General features: G+C 38.7%; 1 protein-coding gene across 1 annotated transcript in view; it reads right to left on the reverse strand.

Moving 5' to 3' along the window:
* Window positions 1–961: 961 nt before the first annotated feature.
* LOC148396631 (transcriptional enhancer factor TEF-1-like) overlaps window positions 962–16,288 on the reverse strand; it is a 30,896-nt gene continuing 15,569 nt past the window's right edge. The window contains exons 3-12 of the mRNA XM_088379113.1: window positions 11,915–11,979; window positions 11,506–11,568; window positions 9,563–9,694; window positions 9,374–9,423; window positions 7,987–8,048; window positions 6,910–7,034; window positions 5,753–5,926; window positions 4,272–4,412; window positions 3,398–3,550; window positions 962–3,316 (exon numbers count right to left, since the gene is read on the reverse strand). Coding sequence (XP_088235239.1) covers window positions 3,203–3,316; window positions 3,398–3,550; window positions 4,272–4,412; window positions 5,753–5,926; window positions 6,910–7,034; window positions 7,987–8,048; window positions 9,374–9,423; window positions 9,563–9,694; window positions 11,506–11,568; window positions 11,915–11,979 — 1,079 coding nt within the window. The 3' untranslated portion in view covers window positions 962–3,202. The remainder of the gene's footprint in view (window positions 3,317–3,397; window positions 3,551–4,271; window positions 4,413–5,752; window positions 5,927–6,909; window positions 7,035–7,986; window positions 8,049–9,373; window positions 9,424–9,562; window positions 9,695–11,505; window positions 11,569–11,914; window positions 11,980–16,288) is intronic.

Here is a 16,288-nt window from a genome sequence, read left to right on the forward strand (position 1 = left end):
ACTCATTTCCTGTGAGGTCATTCTAACCACCAGTGCACAGCCAACAATATCCAAAATAATGATAAATATTCAAATCAGTAGTAACATATATAGGTAAATCTCAAAACAATGTAACAGGTTTAAATAAATGCAAAAAAAAAAGTAAATCATACATTATACCGCTGGGGAATTAAACTAAAGGCACAAATGATGAAGAGAGATACGATTAAAATGGGAGACATGTTGAGCCACTGTTCATTTCCCAAACTTACCTGATGGAATTCTCTCCTCAGCCCACTATTGTAACAGCCTCTGAGAAGACATGAAGGTGAAATGAAGTCACAGCTCTCCTTAGTGGACAAACAGAGTAAGGACACCTTTCTGCACCACTCAAACGTCATTTGGAATATATTTATTGTTTTGTGAGAGACCTGTAGAATAATGGGCTAAATTTGAGCCGATGATTATTTTCAATAGATCTATAAATCAGCCAATTCAATTGACAGAACAGGTAATCAGTCGGGCCCTACTTAGTTTTCAGGTGATCTCTTGAATTAGGTGTGTTGCAGCAGGGAGACATGCACTGGCAGAGCTAGGATGTTTTCCTTGGACTATAAACCTAAAAAAAAAATCTGAAAAGCTGATAATAAATTCAATTTATATTCCTTTGGAAAATACCCAACGGTCAATTATCTGGTTTGGCACCTGGGAGGGATGCCACCCAACACTTCAGATCCACCACTGGAAATATAGACATCTAAGTAACCGGTCCTCGAGGACCAGGATTGAAAACCCCTAATCCATACGTCTTGTTTTCATTGGTGTCGTGGTTAGGTACACACTCGAATGGTCATAGATAAATGAATAAACTGCCTTTGAAAACTGCCATGGATGGAATAGTATCAGTATTTGTTATTGATTCAATATTGCAGTCTAATTCAGGATTTCATGTTGCGTTTACAGACAGATATAAATACTGAACAGCATTTAGAACTGACCGTTTATTTGAAAGTGAATAGCATAAGCATACAAAGTCTCTACAAAGCTAGAAAATATCTAACATACTTTAGAGGGGGAAACGTTACAAAGCAAAGATCAGACCCTGTGCGGTACCAATAGACACACCACTAGCATTTCGGTACTCTCTCTTTCACAAAACAGGATGGATATTAGAATATCAAAGATATACACAACATCTGTAATAAACGTCATTGTCACCTTTATACAAAGCACCTTAAAAACAAACAAATAAAAATCTCCCATTACTCAAACGATGGGGAACAAATATTCAAGGCCATTTGGGAACATGTTACTGAGTTGCTGTGCCATGTATGTTTCTAAATCTTCTAAGACAGTATTAACAACACAGCAGGCATTCACAAACGTAGCAGGCGCGTTTTGAAACGATTTGAAATACATCAAATATTCACCATTTCGAAAGTAGGGCTTTGATTTGACTGGTGAGGACATTCTCTCTTTGGAGGAGTGTCAACCAAGTTGATCAAAAGTGTCATAAAAGTATTTTTAAAAAAAGGTGAAACAGTTAGAGAATCAGATTATGTACTGGAAGAAATATACGGTTAAATTACAGGATTCAGTGAGAAGCCCCTCGGGTTTCATTTCCATTTTTGCTGTACTTTTTTTCTCTTCAGTTTTTCTGACAGAATTAAAATTTTGTTTGAAATCCTCCAACAGTCAATTTTCTCATGAACCTTAATGACAAAATGTATCCACAAAGATGTACCATTTGGTGGTGACACACCACCAAACGTCAGTGCTGTTGAATCTCAACGATGAACAGAATGATCAATAGTTACAATATTTCAACGGAGAACACAGACGTTGTTTTGAATGAGTCATCTGACAACACAAAGATACATGTACGCGACCAAATGCTGCTTTTATCAAAGGACGCAGTGTTTTATTTACGTGGGAAGGAATACATGCTACAAGACAATGACGATAAGACATTAGTACAATATTAGAAGGGAGGGAAAAACATGTAATGGTATTTGGTGGTAAAGAGAAGACACTTTAGACAAAGGCACTTTAGCATGGCCATTTAGGATGAGATGGACCAACCAGCAAATGCCATCTGCTACAGTGCACAGCTTTTGGTTTCTGTATCATAAATGTATTTCTTAGCGAGTAACCAAACAGGAAAGAAGGTGCTGTTTTTAGGTGTTTAATGTGCCCTAGTCAACAACTAAAAAATAAAGATTAAAATAAAAAATAAAATAACGAGGCCACGTGCCTGTAATGATCAATATGAACATTAGCAGACTTTCAGTCTTTTGAAACACATAAGTTGGTTAACGTGTTAAAGCTCAAGTAAGCTGGTATAAATCGACTGAACGTTTATTTGGAGGGACATCATTTTTTTAATCGTTCTCCCATTTTGTACATGATGAGCAACTGTGTTACATAGTTTATAAAATTCACAGTGCTTTGCAAAAGATCCTTTACAACATAGTTGATATTTCACATTGTCACTACATCTAAATCAGTGCTGTTTCACAAAAATGTACCTGAATTGTTTAATTTTGCTTATAAATTTTTAATAACATACATTTTTTGATAGTTTTCCTGGAGTTACAATATAGTGTATATATATTCTATTCATAATAATTTCCCAAAATTTAAAGGCTATCTTTTCTTTTGTGACAAAAACATAGAAAATGTTAGAAAAATTTGATTTTCTTTGGGACAGACCATTTTTTGTGCAAGATGTGTAGCTTGCACAATTTAACATTTCTATCTTTACAAAAGCACCTCTGTACTGTTCTATATGACAACGTGGTCGTGTTATTCCCCCTAACATGAATTTGCTATGATTATTGATGATACACAGGGTCTGATCTTTAAGACACACACATACACACACGTCTTAGGAAGTGAGGAATATTTGCTTTTGTTTTGTTTTCAAGTAGATACGCAATGCAAAATTAGAAAATAACTGGCAGTAACTGGAGCTGAGCCTCATGGAGATGTGATATCATCAGGCGATATCAGAAACTTTACTTCCATCAGATCTGACATATTCGGTTGAAATGAAACTTGACTCACAGCAGTTATGATGGTGCAGCTAATTTTTTTCCTAGAGGAGAGTTGTCTGATTCAAAGACACTTTTGTAGATTTAATTTTCTGACATTTCACTTTAAATGTCAAATTCTTACACCACGAAAAGGCCATACGTGTGTATGTGTGTGTTGGGGGGTGGAATTATTCCTTGATGAGACGATAGATGTGGTGCTGTGCTCCATGCTCATTGTTTGACACCTCAAAGACACAGGCCATGCACAGCAAGGTCTCCTGCGTGTCCCTGTTGCTCACAACCTAAAATCCCCAAATGTGAAGACTCATCAGAAATGTGTCATCGAACAAAACGACATCACACATACTGTGTTGTATGCTCACCAGCAGAATAGTAAAGTTCTCCAGTACGCTGTTCATCATGTATTTCTCTGGCAGGTGTTTGAGCTTGTGGATGAAGTTGATCATGTATTCACACATCGGAGAGCGACTGATTCTGTAGACAAAACGTCCGTTCTCAAACCTGGCGTACTCCGTCTGAGAAAAGAGATGGGGGACATGACTTTTGCGGACAAGTCCATACACCCACTCATGGGAAATCATAATTTTCAGACATCCGGCTAAGAAAAGTGCAACTGAACTCAAAGAGCTAAGACTGATTCTATGTGCACAAAAGGCTTCTCTCTTTCTTATTAATATTGTTCACAACTCTGTATAAATCTGTGTTTGTGAGCACTTCTCCTTGGCTGAAGTAATTTATGCATCTTACCGGTGCGATGTTAATTTGACAGCAGGATTATTGCAAAGTTGTGCTTTAGACTACCAGCAATAAAAAGGTACTCAACAAAATGTATTTTTTTATTTTATATATTAATTTTTTTTGTGGTACCGTTATTTCTGCTCTTGTCTACAGTATTTTGTTGCATTATGTGCACCACTACTACTATTCACATCTTAATTCTTATTTTTAAACATGAGTTTTCCTATTGTTGGTGTCTTTTATGTATATGCACAATTCATTATCTTATGTCTCTACACATGTGACCACATATGAAAGTGGCCCAGGTCATATTTTAAAAACAAAATCTAAATTGAGCCATTCAGACCGTTGTAAATAAATCTGATACAAGTTGTATATGGACAACACATTGTGAATTGAGCTGCAGTTTGAACGTAATAGAGAGAGTGAAACACAAGCCAAGTAACATGTCAATGAAAAAACATTTCTTAAAGGAGTAGAAAAAAAATACAGTCTCACCTCCACCTTCTCGACAACCTGTTTGCCAAAAGAGCAGACCTTGGTGGAGCAGGTGATAGTCATGTTCTCTGAACTCTCATAGTGGCTAGTGACCCCATAGAAGGCCGCTGGGTCTTCTTGGACATTATAATTAAGGTCAGCCTGCCGAGATGGAAGCAAAAAGGAAGAATGAAGTCAAACTACACAAATAGGATGATGACACAACCTTCACTTATGTCCAAATGGTTTTACTAAGTGAGAGCTCTTGAGGGTCTGGTCTGATAAAAATACAAGCCATGCAGCGCTCTCTGCTGGCTCTCACTGTCTCTACAGAAGCCGGATTAACAGTGAATCTGTTTTCAAATTATTTCTATAATAAAGATTATTTTGACAAGAATCCAAAACGTCATCAATGCAACTGTGCAAATTAAATAGTTGTGCATTTTTTACCACATGTAATCTCCATGTAAAATTCACCCAACAAGATACCAAAACAATAATGAATGTAATTGGATTTAAATTTAGTCAGAGAAAAGAAAACATTCAGTCCAGACTAACGAGAACATGTTGCTCCTACATGACTACTTGAGAGAATTGTGTGAGAGTGTGTGTGTGTGTGTGTGTGTGTGTGTGGGGGGGGGGGGTGCACTACTTGTAATGAGTTCTCCAAGGACAGCTGTGGTGGGAGTTAAATTTGCCATGAACAAACACACACACACACACACACACACACACACACACACACACACACACACACACACACACAAACACACACACACACAAACAGCTCTTTCTTGATGCATATATTGAATAACTTGATCAGAGACGTAGATTCAAAAGATTCAAACAGAATTCAAACCCACTATTTTTGCATAATTATTATTTTAGTGCACAGATGAGATATTTTGCAATAATTTTATGTGAATGTATGAGCAAATTAATCTTTTGTCTAATCACTATTGTTTTCCTTGCTTCCTCACTGAAAAGACCCGTGAGAACTCTGAGAACCCGTGACATTTAGGTACTTTCAACTAAATTCAAAAATCGAGTCAATCAAAAAAACCTAACTGAACTAAGTTTCTAATTACCGAGGTTCTCCTATCCATTTGTTGAGTCTCTGAAAAAAAACTCTGTGCTTTCATAATCACAACAGAGTGGATTTTGGGTGCCACTTAATGTCATATATTTTCTTAATTGGAGATGGAGCGACACAGGAGTCGGGAGGTGAGCAGGTGTTCAAACAAAGCCTGTGTGTGTGATCACTGCACCACTTCCATATCCCAGGTGGAAAGACATCACACATGTAAAACATACACACTCACTTTCACACCTGTCAGCACAAGGAAATGTCCCAATGGAAATCTACCGGTTGACCTATGACACTATTTTGGGCAGTTTCAAAGCCTGTCTGAAACTTGGATTATATGGGTTGACAATCGAGATGGAGAAAACCACAAATGTGTGTATTGTATGCAACAAGTCAAGTTCAGTTGTGCGCTCACCCAAAATTTGATGAGATAGAAGGCGTTTTGAGGGCCCTTGGTAAAGAGCTCCTTAAGGCCGCCCTTCTTTTCAGGAAACTTGTCATAGATTTGCCTGATGTCCACACACTCCAGCAGCGGGTCACTGTAGCTCGGATTAGTCTGATTGATGTGCACAAATAGGTGCTTGTTGTACTAAGGAGGAGAGAATAAAGGACAAATTAGAGGCCGACAGACACATTAAGAACATTCACAACACAGGTTGTTAATTATGGATTGAGTGGATTTAGTTATTTTCTTCCTTCAATACGTTTAGTTAGATGAGTCATTTCAATGACAGTAATGAATGTGGAATGCAAAAAAAAAAACCCCACAAAATCAAATATTGACAAAACCAAACATTGAAATACCGATTTATGTTAAGACAAAACAAAGAACACATTAAAAAATAAATAACAAGATAAAGTTATCATAATATAGGGATGTCAAATTATTTAATTTGATGGGATTTGAATCAATAAGGACAGCATTTGCATACATGCTGTTGAAAAGCTTCATTTGTGATGCATCATCATCAAGACCCTGTTAATTTGTGACGGAAAAAAAAGTAAAATCACTGATGTTCTATAGCAGGGGTTATCAACCAGTGTGCCGAGTTGTGCAAGATCATCAGGTGTGTCGGGGGAAAGGTCAATTGTTTTGACAAAAACTATATATTTTCAAATAAAATGCCATTTTGTAACTTCATCTATTCCAACCACGTATGGTAATAATCAAACAAATCAAATGTTCTTCTACTAGATGATATTGGCATTATAGGCCCTATTTTCGTAGACGCGTGCTTATGCTTTTGGCAATTTGGTGACCAAGAATAGAAATAATTTAGACTACTTAAAAGCAGCGTATGAACATGAATCTTTTAAGTCCTCAATAAAGTTGCCAGCTGAGGTATTGTGTGCCGTAAAAACTTGAAATACAAACAAAAATGATGAAACAAGATGAATGCCGGCTGTCTGTATGTGCAAGGCAGAAAAATGGCATTGAATCTACACAATGGCAGTATGAAAGATTGACTGAAGAGACAGACTTTTAACAAGGTTATCAACAAGGTTATCAACAAGGTTATCAGGCGGGCTATCTGTCATCCGAGTTCATGTTTATGTTTGTGTGATACTGACTGCTTCTTGGTCTCGTTGGGTTTCCAAAAACGATGAGAACTCCGCTAGTCTTAGTTTAGTGGTGCCGATCGAGCGACCTTGCCACGCTGGCTCTCTGTGAGACTCGGCTGCGGGACGCTCATAACCTAAAGCACACACATACACGCATGTGTACAAACACGCACGCGTGCACACAAAGAAATTTATGGAGTGGCATCATTAAATTGCTTTATGACAATTGACATATTGATATGATTGACATATGACATATTGGCACAATGACACTTATATCTAAAAAAAAAACAATATTGCATTATTATTGACAACATGACATAGATTTGAGATCTCCGCGACACAGTGTCAAACGGTCAGACCCAGCAAGGATGGATGGATATTTATTATTTTCATTTTGTAATGATTAATTCGGGTTCACTACTTCCGGGGGGATCGACAGGTAGGTAGGTATTATTATTGTGAAGAGAATGCTGATAAAAAAAAAAAATCTTCACCAGTTTTTAATGTCAGGCTGCCATGCCAGAAAATGTGAAATTGTCAGTGCCTAACCAGCCATGAGTCGCACCACGTCAACGCTGTGTTCAATAGTATTAAATTATTATTAATAATTATGAAATCTATTTCACAAAAATAATGTACAATACACAGACACACATTTATGTTATACAGACATGACGACAGATTGGAATTTCCACAATTCTAATCAACATGTAAGGTGTATCTTTTCATTGTCTACACTAGCATAAAAAAAAAAACAGGTTGAAATTGATCGGTATTTAAAATCGCCTGCGATTGGCTGGCAACCGGTTCAGGGTGTCCCCCGCCTACTGCCCGATGACCGCTGGGAAAGGCTCCAGCACGCCCGCAACCCCTGTGGGGACGAAGCGGTACAGAAAATGGATGGATGGTATTTCAAATCTAAGGAAGCAGACTGACCCACTTTTTTCTACTCGGGACCCTGGCACAAGGTGGCCTGGCCCAATCAAAAACTGCTCTATAGAGAAGGAGTGGCCTAAAGAGCGTGAAGGAGGACCACCTGTTTGCTTCAGAGAAAAGAGATAATTGTCGTGTGGTTCCTCTCACCTGTGATTGTGGTGGTCCCCGCTGTCTGCACCGAGTAGGCTTGCTGCGAGAACGGCTTGATGCTGAGAGAAAGAGGCAGACAGAAAGGGCACCATTAAAAGGCTGAAAGGACCCAAGACACAGCATGGCCAGTCACATTGTGCCTGCATTGTACTGAAAGGGATTACAGTGTGTTCTGTGACTTGGAGGAACACTTGCACAAGCACAAGAGGTCAAGAGGGTCTAAAAGCTAAGAAGGCCTCATTTCATATCCTCATTACCATTATGCGGTCATGTGACTTTAACTCAAGACATTATGCTTGTAGATAGGAGGGTCAAATATAAGTGCCCCAAACCGAAATAAATTCTGTCTGCTCCAAGCACTGTTTTACATGGGTAGTCTTTAAAGTACTTTAATTTACCTTCAAAATACTGTGCTATAAGGACATAAATTTGCTGGTAAAGAATAGTTGTTTAAAAAGACTCTTACAAGAGGTTTATTGCTCTTTCAATAAACGATGAATTTCCCAATAAAGGATGTGCAACCAGCAAGCCCATTACAAGCTATAAAAAAGAAAATAACAACTACAAAAACAAAAACTCATCACACATCAATATTTTTATTTCATGATGTCTGTAAATAAACAATGCTGGATATTTTAGAGGACCAAATTATATAAAGTACACCAATGGTGCCTGGGGAGAGTTAATCGGTGAACACACAGTCCAGTAATTGGTAAGCAAATCGGCAATCAGTGAGCAAAAGCCTAATTGGCGGATGGCTATAAAATATCCTGACAGATTAGCTGCGTTAAAAGTCCCCTCTGCACATCTGCTGGGAAAAAAACAGAGCTGGCAATCTCAAATGTTAAATGTGTTCAATATTTATGTGGTCATCATAAACTTTGGCTCAGCCATCGACATTATGATTGTCACATTGAAGGCAAAGAAAATTAGAAAGCGACCTGATGCCAGCCACAAATAAGGTGCAACAAAGTGCCTGAGGTTGTTTAACATAATTCATCACAAAAAAAGGAAGAGAAGAGCAACTTTTTTTTTTTGCCACTGCAAAAGAGCAAACAAGGAAGCAAAGGTTATCATTAAATCTTTTATTCCTTCTTCCACTACTTTTTCTTCTTTGTAATGTTAAAAAAAAAATGGCATGTGCACATAATAGTTAACAGAACAAGAGAGATTCCCAGGCTGGTTGTTATCAACTAGCAACTACCAATAAACAAGTCCTAACAAATTAATTTTGAAGTCATTATTTTAAGATCCACCAACGACATCTTCCAAAAACTGGGAACACATTACGGCTTAACTAAAGGCTGCTCTAGAACACAGTACAAAGTGATATTCATAATTAATAACGACAATGCAGCTTGAAAGAGTGCATAATGTGACTTACTCTTCTGAGGCGGAACTGGACTGTCCTCCAGGGATCATCCCCTGCCACAGCTGGAAAATGAAGCATTCATGTACTGAGCAAGGGGTGCATGAAAATACTACATTATTCAACATCAAAACATGGACAGTTTATGTTATTTGTTATGTAGATGTTATTTTTGATGTTTCAGTGTATGTTTGCATGCGCTACCTGTGTGTTGCCGGCAAAGTTGGCCCGCACAATTCCCGGCAGCAGCTTGCTGTGTATGGCAGTAGCTGAAACGATCTGAGAAGAGGACATGGACGAGATGCTCTGTAGTGCTTTTTCCTTGGCATTGTGATCCTAAAATGCAGCAGACACAACATTAAAGTAATATAAAGAAAAATCGACCAAAAATTCAGTTTCTTAGGTTGGCTATAAATTGAAGATCAGTCTTTTAGATTTGATCTGACCAGCTGAATGATTAAATATTGAGCTTGGTTGTGCTGCAGCCAGTTGGGTGCTTTTAAAAATCTTTTCTGTCTACGGTGAAAACGACACAGTGTGTATACATAAACACATCTATTTGTGTTTAAATCTGTACAACTGCTGAAAATACACATGCGGAGGTAAACGGACAAGGCATAGTAGGTCAGAGATGCAGCATAAAGCGGATTTTTGGAGCAAAGAGGAAACCTACTGCTTTATTCCTGTGGTGAGTGACATGAAGATAATGTGTTTTATTTAGAGTAAAAAGTAACGAGCGGAAATTATGCCTATTTGTGTCATGACATCGATGTGTGTTGCGGTTTCAATCGGGGTATTTAAATGCGGAGGTAGCTCTGTCCGTTCAGGCATGGAAAGGTTATCCCTAATATTTCAGAAACAGGAAATTTGACCTTAATCCAAATAATGATTGATTGGCTATGAATTGGAACCACTTCACTTTTACAATACAAATCTACTATCTTTGAGTGAGTCTAATATTTTATGTATTTGTACAGTATTTATTTTTATATACGGTTGAGTTTTTCTGTTAAATCTTGGTAGAATTATTTCTTTCAAGAATATGTTGTAAACAACTGGGATTACACATTATTTATTACTTCCTGTTTTGATGAGAGGGGAGGGAGAGAAAGAGAGAGAGAGAGAGAGAGAGAGAGAGAGAGAGAGAGAGAGAGAGAGAAAGAGAGAGTGAGAGTGAGAATGTCATGTCACGTCATGTGGTGACTTTATCCACTGCTGGGTTACAAGATGTGGAGGCATGTTATATTTTCTTTATTTATAGAATGTTTGAGTCAAAGAGATTATTGTAAATACTATGTTACATCTTTGCTTTTGTATTTGTGGTATATGGCGTGGTTCTTTTCCGGTGGAGATCTAAGTCAAAGTAGTAGGAGAAGAAGATCTGTCGGTCCTTAAATAGCAGTGACGAACTGTAATTTAGTGATAATGGAAGCCTGGTTAAAATAAGATGACAGACTGTCAAACCGATGATTACAATTCGGTATGGCTTGAAATAAGGACAGACTGATTATGTCAAACAGGTACCCTGGCCACTGAGGATTGAAGAATGACAAAATTAAGTAAATTGCCTACCTCTGCTCCTTTGCCAATGTTGGGGATGTCAGTAATATTTTCCAAGTAATTGTCTGTGTGTGGTGCTGTGACCTTAGTGGCAAGCATGCAAAATTTGCGCCCAACATGCTCTACAATATGTGGTAGAAAATAATATAGAATTGAAATATCCCCTCGCAAGTGAGCAAATGTTCAATACTGCTGGATTTTCACATTAAATCCCCCAAATCATACCAGTTTATAGCAACTAGGGACCTGAATGTCATTGAAAAGCTCAGATTGTTTTAAAGGAAATTTCGACTCCACAAAAGTACAGTATCGACTATTCAATTAATTACTTTGAAACAGACGAGAAGACATACCAGAATGTCCACAAAAATACTGAAACCCGTCTGAGAGGACAAATTGGAAAGTAGGGGAAAAAGCACGCAGGATGAATACATATAAGAGGTCATGAAGACATGGGTGAGAAAAACCTAATTAAAGACGTCATATTGTGTCCTGACAAATCAGTTTTTATCAAAGTATTCCCACCTTGTTAACATTTTAACACATTGCATTTATTTTGAATTTTAAATATCTTTGTAAAGTCTTACCTTTATCTTGGACTGGAACTCCCTTGATTTTCTTCTGGCTAAGACCTGAATATGACTGGAAACCTGGAAGATGTAGAGTATAGAAGAATACAAACAAGTAGAAAAGAGTGCAGAGGAGATGACAAAAAGAGCAGAGGAAACAACGAACAGTGGGTTACCATGGTTATGAAAGGACTCTTTTCACGCACTCACGCACATGCAAACACACTCGTCCCTTGACAACAAGCTAGATTCATCTACGTGCGTCAAATGAGTGAGCAGGGAAGAAACATTGGACTGAGGTATTCAGGGGTATGTACTATACACACCAATAAAATATATGAACAATTACTTTGCCTTTATGGGTAAAACTGTATTATTACATATACATGTGGGACAATAAATTAATTTGAATTAACTTTATGTTTACCTGTTTCCTTGTCCGCGTTTTTCCTGTGCGGAGCTTGATGTATCTTGCAATAAGCTCATTTCGACCTTGAACGCAAAGACAAAACAGGAGTTATTGTATGTTGTATTGACAGATACATGCAAATGCATTTTCTTTCGTCACAATAACAATTCAGATGATGTCGAGTGGCACAATTTGGTGTTTGTGACCTTATGACATGTAGCCTCACATAGTGGTGCTGTGATCATCATACCACATGAACACACACACACACACACACACACACATGCATTTAATCAGGAACTCCCAATAACACGCCGTGGCTCTGAATACACATGACCCAACAATACGAGCATTCATGCAGACTGGCCACCCCCCGATTAACGAAAGTACCGGGCCAGCTGTAACCATGCTTACATGGTTACACATGTGAGTGCGCGTGCACACACCCACACGCACACACACAGGCACGTACACAATGACATACACTGACAATGCTGAATAATTCACCCCATTGAATGGAGATCACAGCATGACCTGACTAGTATAGATTAGCGCAGCCCAAGGAGCCATAAAGAATAAAGTGTGTGTTCACAGTGTTTGCAGACTATGCCCAATATAGTGTATTTTTTTTGACAAGGCTGTGTGAAATTACATAATGTGTTACTTTGCATAGTTGTAAACAAGGGTTTTCAGTGTTTTGCCTTGTTGGTTTCTGACAGTGCTTTTTGTTCCAATCGAGTGAAAAACCAAAGTCTGGCCAGCTGGCTAAGTGACGGTCAAGATCAGCACAAAGCCAAACCTCAACACACAACCCAAATGGCTCACAACAATAACTCTAACTAACTAGCAGATGGTGTGTGTGTGTGATTGTGCGTGCGTGCGTTTGTGTATACTCTTCAATCGCACGCTCACTGAGATAGGCAGCAGGCAGCTTAGACTGATAGAATCTACAGCTCCCCGTGCAGGTGTTTTCCTTCCAGCAGTCAAACGCTGCCACTGACAACAAAACACACACGCACACATACATGTACATACATGCATGACTGCCAACAGACACACACTAACACACACAGACACAGAGAACAAGTCCTGGCTGCGGAGGCTGACATCTGACTCCAGAGGGGCCAGCTGGTCTTTCTAGGAGGCTTAACGGTGAATTATCATCCTTCACTAACCCTGCGGCACACATCTTTCTCTCCGGCCCTCCCTCTTTTTAAACTCTCCAGCACACACACACACACATGCACACACTGTAGATCTATCGTCTGTTCAGCCTGTTCCCTTTCCCCTCCTCTGTCCCTCTCCAAGTGAATAGGCTTCTGCTCCTTCCCCCTTCCTGTCTCTACCTCCTGCTGTACTTGCCCAGTGAAAGACTTCAAGGCCAAAGTCAGATTGTCATTAACCGTGACCAACAGAAGCCCCACAACACACACACACGCACATTCACTTATACGAACAAGCAATTAAACGTAAACTGCGTACAACTGTTTGTTCTGATCAAAGTTTCCTCCATTCTGACTTGTAATATTCTGATACAATCAACAGCACAAGAAATATAGTGAGAGAAAACACGAGTCAAAAAGCCAACTTTTATAACTGTGATTCATCAGTAGTTGTTTCAAATACTTCGAATAGAAGTATTCCTACATGGGTGGCTCTCAGAAAGTATGGTCCAACCGGATAGGCAAACGCTGAACCAGTTTGGAAGCCATTATTGTCCTCCATTTACAATCAATCACAGTTTACAATATGGCAGATATACTGCGAGATGAAATACATGACTCGACTGAGATTTGTCGTTTGTGTGCGAAATTATTTTGAGAGCTGAAAAATAGCTGTTACGACCACATGAAAACATACCCATGTAATTAGAGAGCCTCTTATACCCTTAAAACAAATCGGCTTCAAAAACAAATATCATCAATAAACACCACAACACAATAGCGTTTAATCAAGTCCCATGTTCGGCTTGAAAAACAAATATTATCAATAAACATGCACACCACAATACAACACAATTGCATTTAATCAAGTCTCACGTTATCCAGAATGTGTTTAGTTTTGTTTTTGAACTGTAAATTGAAGAGTAAGTTCAGTTGCTTCACCGCAAAATACAAAGTTAATATTTTTTTAAAACTCTTGACGATGGTCGAATAAGCTCCATGTCTAGTGTTGGGTACTTCTTTTTGACATTGCACGTTCATTCAAATAGATGGATAAATTATTTCAAGCTAGTTACACACACGGTTTCTTTAGTGTATTAGGATTTGAATGCTAATATATGCATAGATATATATATATATATATATAACATAGTCATTGGAGTGACACAATAGAATAGACCACGTTCAACAATTTCTTGCGAACAAAAGGCTGAGAGAGTGACCTATCTTTATTCATTCAGACCCCAAGGTTTGATTTTAAAGCATTTATGCTTATGGCCTTGTTTTGAACAAGTTTCATGTCCTCGACCACACTTTCTGATATCCGCACATGTATAAAGAAAGCAACAGCAATCAGAAGAAAACACTTCAATGTGTCAGTTTTAATGTTTGATTGGTTGTTACGTCTTTATTGTCGCTTATTGACTGACCTCTACAGCAAGCATTTCCATGCTTGGCCACCACCATCACTAAATTGTGTTTAAGGTTGCTTGACTGAGGAGCTCTCGGACAAAAGGTTAGAGCCTTAGATACCTTCCCCCTTTCCAAATCATGAAGATGTTTTCACCTGCAGGATGTGACTCCATTCATGCCCGAAGGGACCAACATGAACAGGGTATCTATTGCAGCTTTAGGCTTTCTGTTCAAAAGCTGAGTGTATTGTTAAATTTATTTTGTACCTCCATGCAATTCCTGTTCACTATCAGTCCTCTCAAAGTATTGCCCTTTGCCCTGATTCTTCTTTTTTGTGCCTTTTCCAGAAATGTATTTGAATCGACTAAATGGTTAGATAGAGAATCACTACCTGTTGCTGTGACATGGGCTTGACAGCTTGCAAATTAATTTTATGTGGACTCCTTTTTTCTTAATGTCAACCACAAATTTGGTTTTTGTACCAGTAAATGGTTGGAAAGACCTCTGAAGAATAGGGCGCATTTTCCTCTGTATTGGTTTTTGGGATCTATGAAAGAAAACCTACCAATTAAAATGAACAATTTAAATAGTATTTCTAGAGGGACGTTACGAGGAACTTGCAGCTACGCACATTCAGCCAATCATGTATGCAACAAGCTGGTAGGTGTGTTGTTTGAGATAACACGTAAATAGGGAGATTGTAAATGCGAACCACTTTTGTTAAGGATACGAGATACACTGCAGTCATATCGAACGTGGTTTGAGCTAAATCTTTGCCGGCTTGCACACACATGGTACATAGACACCACGGCCTGTGTGGGAAAACTGTAGGACAAAATAATTAGTCACTTGGTGGTAGTGGTACGTGAACAAGCCAGCTTCCAATTAAAAAAATAGCAGGCTTGGACGAGGGGGAGCATCTTAGTTCATAGCCTGCAATCAAAGTAACGCGAGAAACACGGGGCAAGTGACATTTCATCTTTATTCTGAATGTAGGGTAAACACTTGAATGGCTCCGGAAGGGAAGCTAGGAAGGTGCTGTACTTTTTCTTGAGTTGTTGGCTCTGTGCATCAATAAGGAAGGCGACTGAATCATCGTCATCCTTGATGTTGTTTGCTCTTTATTTATTAGACTAACAGAAAAATGAAAAATGAGTGTTCGCTGGTGATTGTGTGATAGAGGCGGTGTCAAATTGTCCACCAGATCCATCATCTATCAAATGACAATGTGATATCAGACAAGTTTCCCTGGATTGAGTTATTGTGCCAAAATCAATCAATGAATTACAGAAGAATTATGAGAAAGAGAATATTATTATTTAAGAGATTTGGCATTTGCAATTTTGCATAATGACAGATTAAAAAAAAACCTGATATTTTTAAAATATTTTCAAATTCACTGTTGGTGGGCTGTGCCTGTCTTCTGTGAAAAGTGCTGGCTAATTGTACAGTAAACTAACATTTTCCATTTTCTGAACCGCTTATCAATTTTTGTCAATATTGACGCTGCAAAATTGGGAGAATAATTCAGATTTGTTAGAATCAGGTGTTGTCTACTGCCCACGCCATGTGGATTTTGGAGACATCTCAAGCCAAGCGAGGAAGCATCTACCGGGGCAGCAGTGGTGACGAGCTTACTCGACAGCCCGCCTGGCGGGCAGTGGACTGTTTAAAGTCGGCTTAACAAAGTCACCTAGTGGAAAAAAAAGATTTCCATTCATAGTCAAGCCATCTGGCTAGCCACTCAATAGCAGGTGGTGGGTGAAAGGACGGCCCTGTCAACGTCATGACGTCACCCGTTCCAACATGGCGCAGT

Source organism: Syngnathus floridae, chromosome 6 (genome assembly GCF_059516105.1).
Source record: "Syngnathus floridae isolate MCC-2025c chromosome 6, RoL_Sflo_1.0, whole genome shotgun sequence".
Taxonomy (NCBI): Eukaryota; Metazoa; Chordata; class Actinopteri; order Syngnathiformes; family Syngnathidae; genus Syngnathus; species Syngnathus floridae.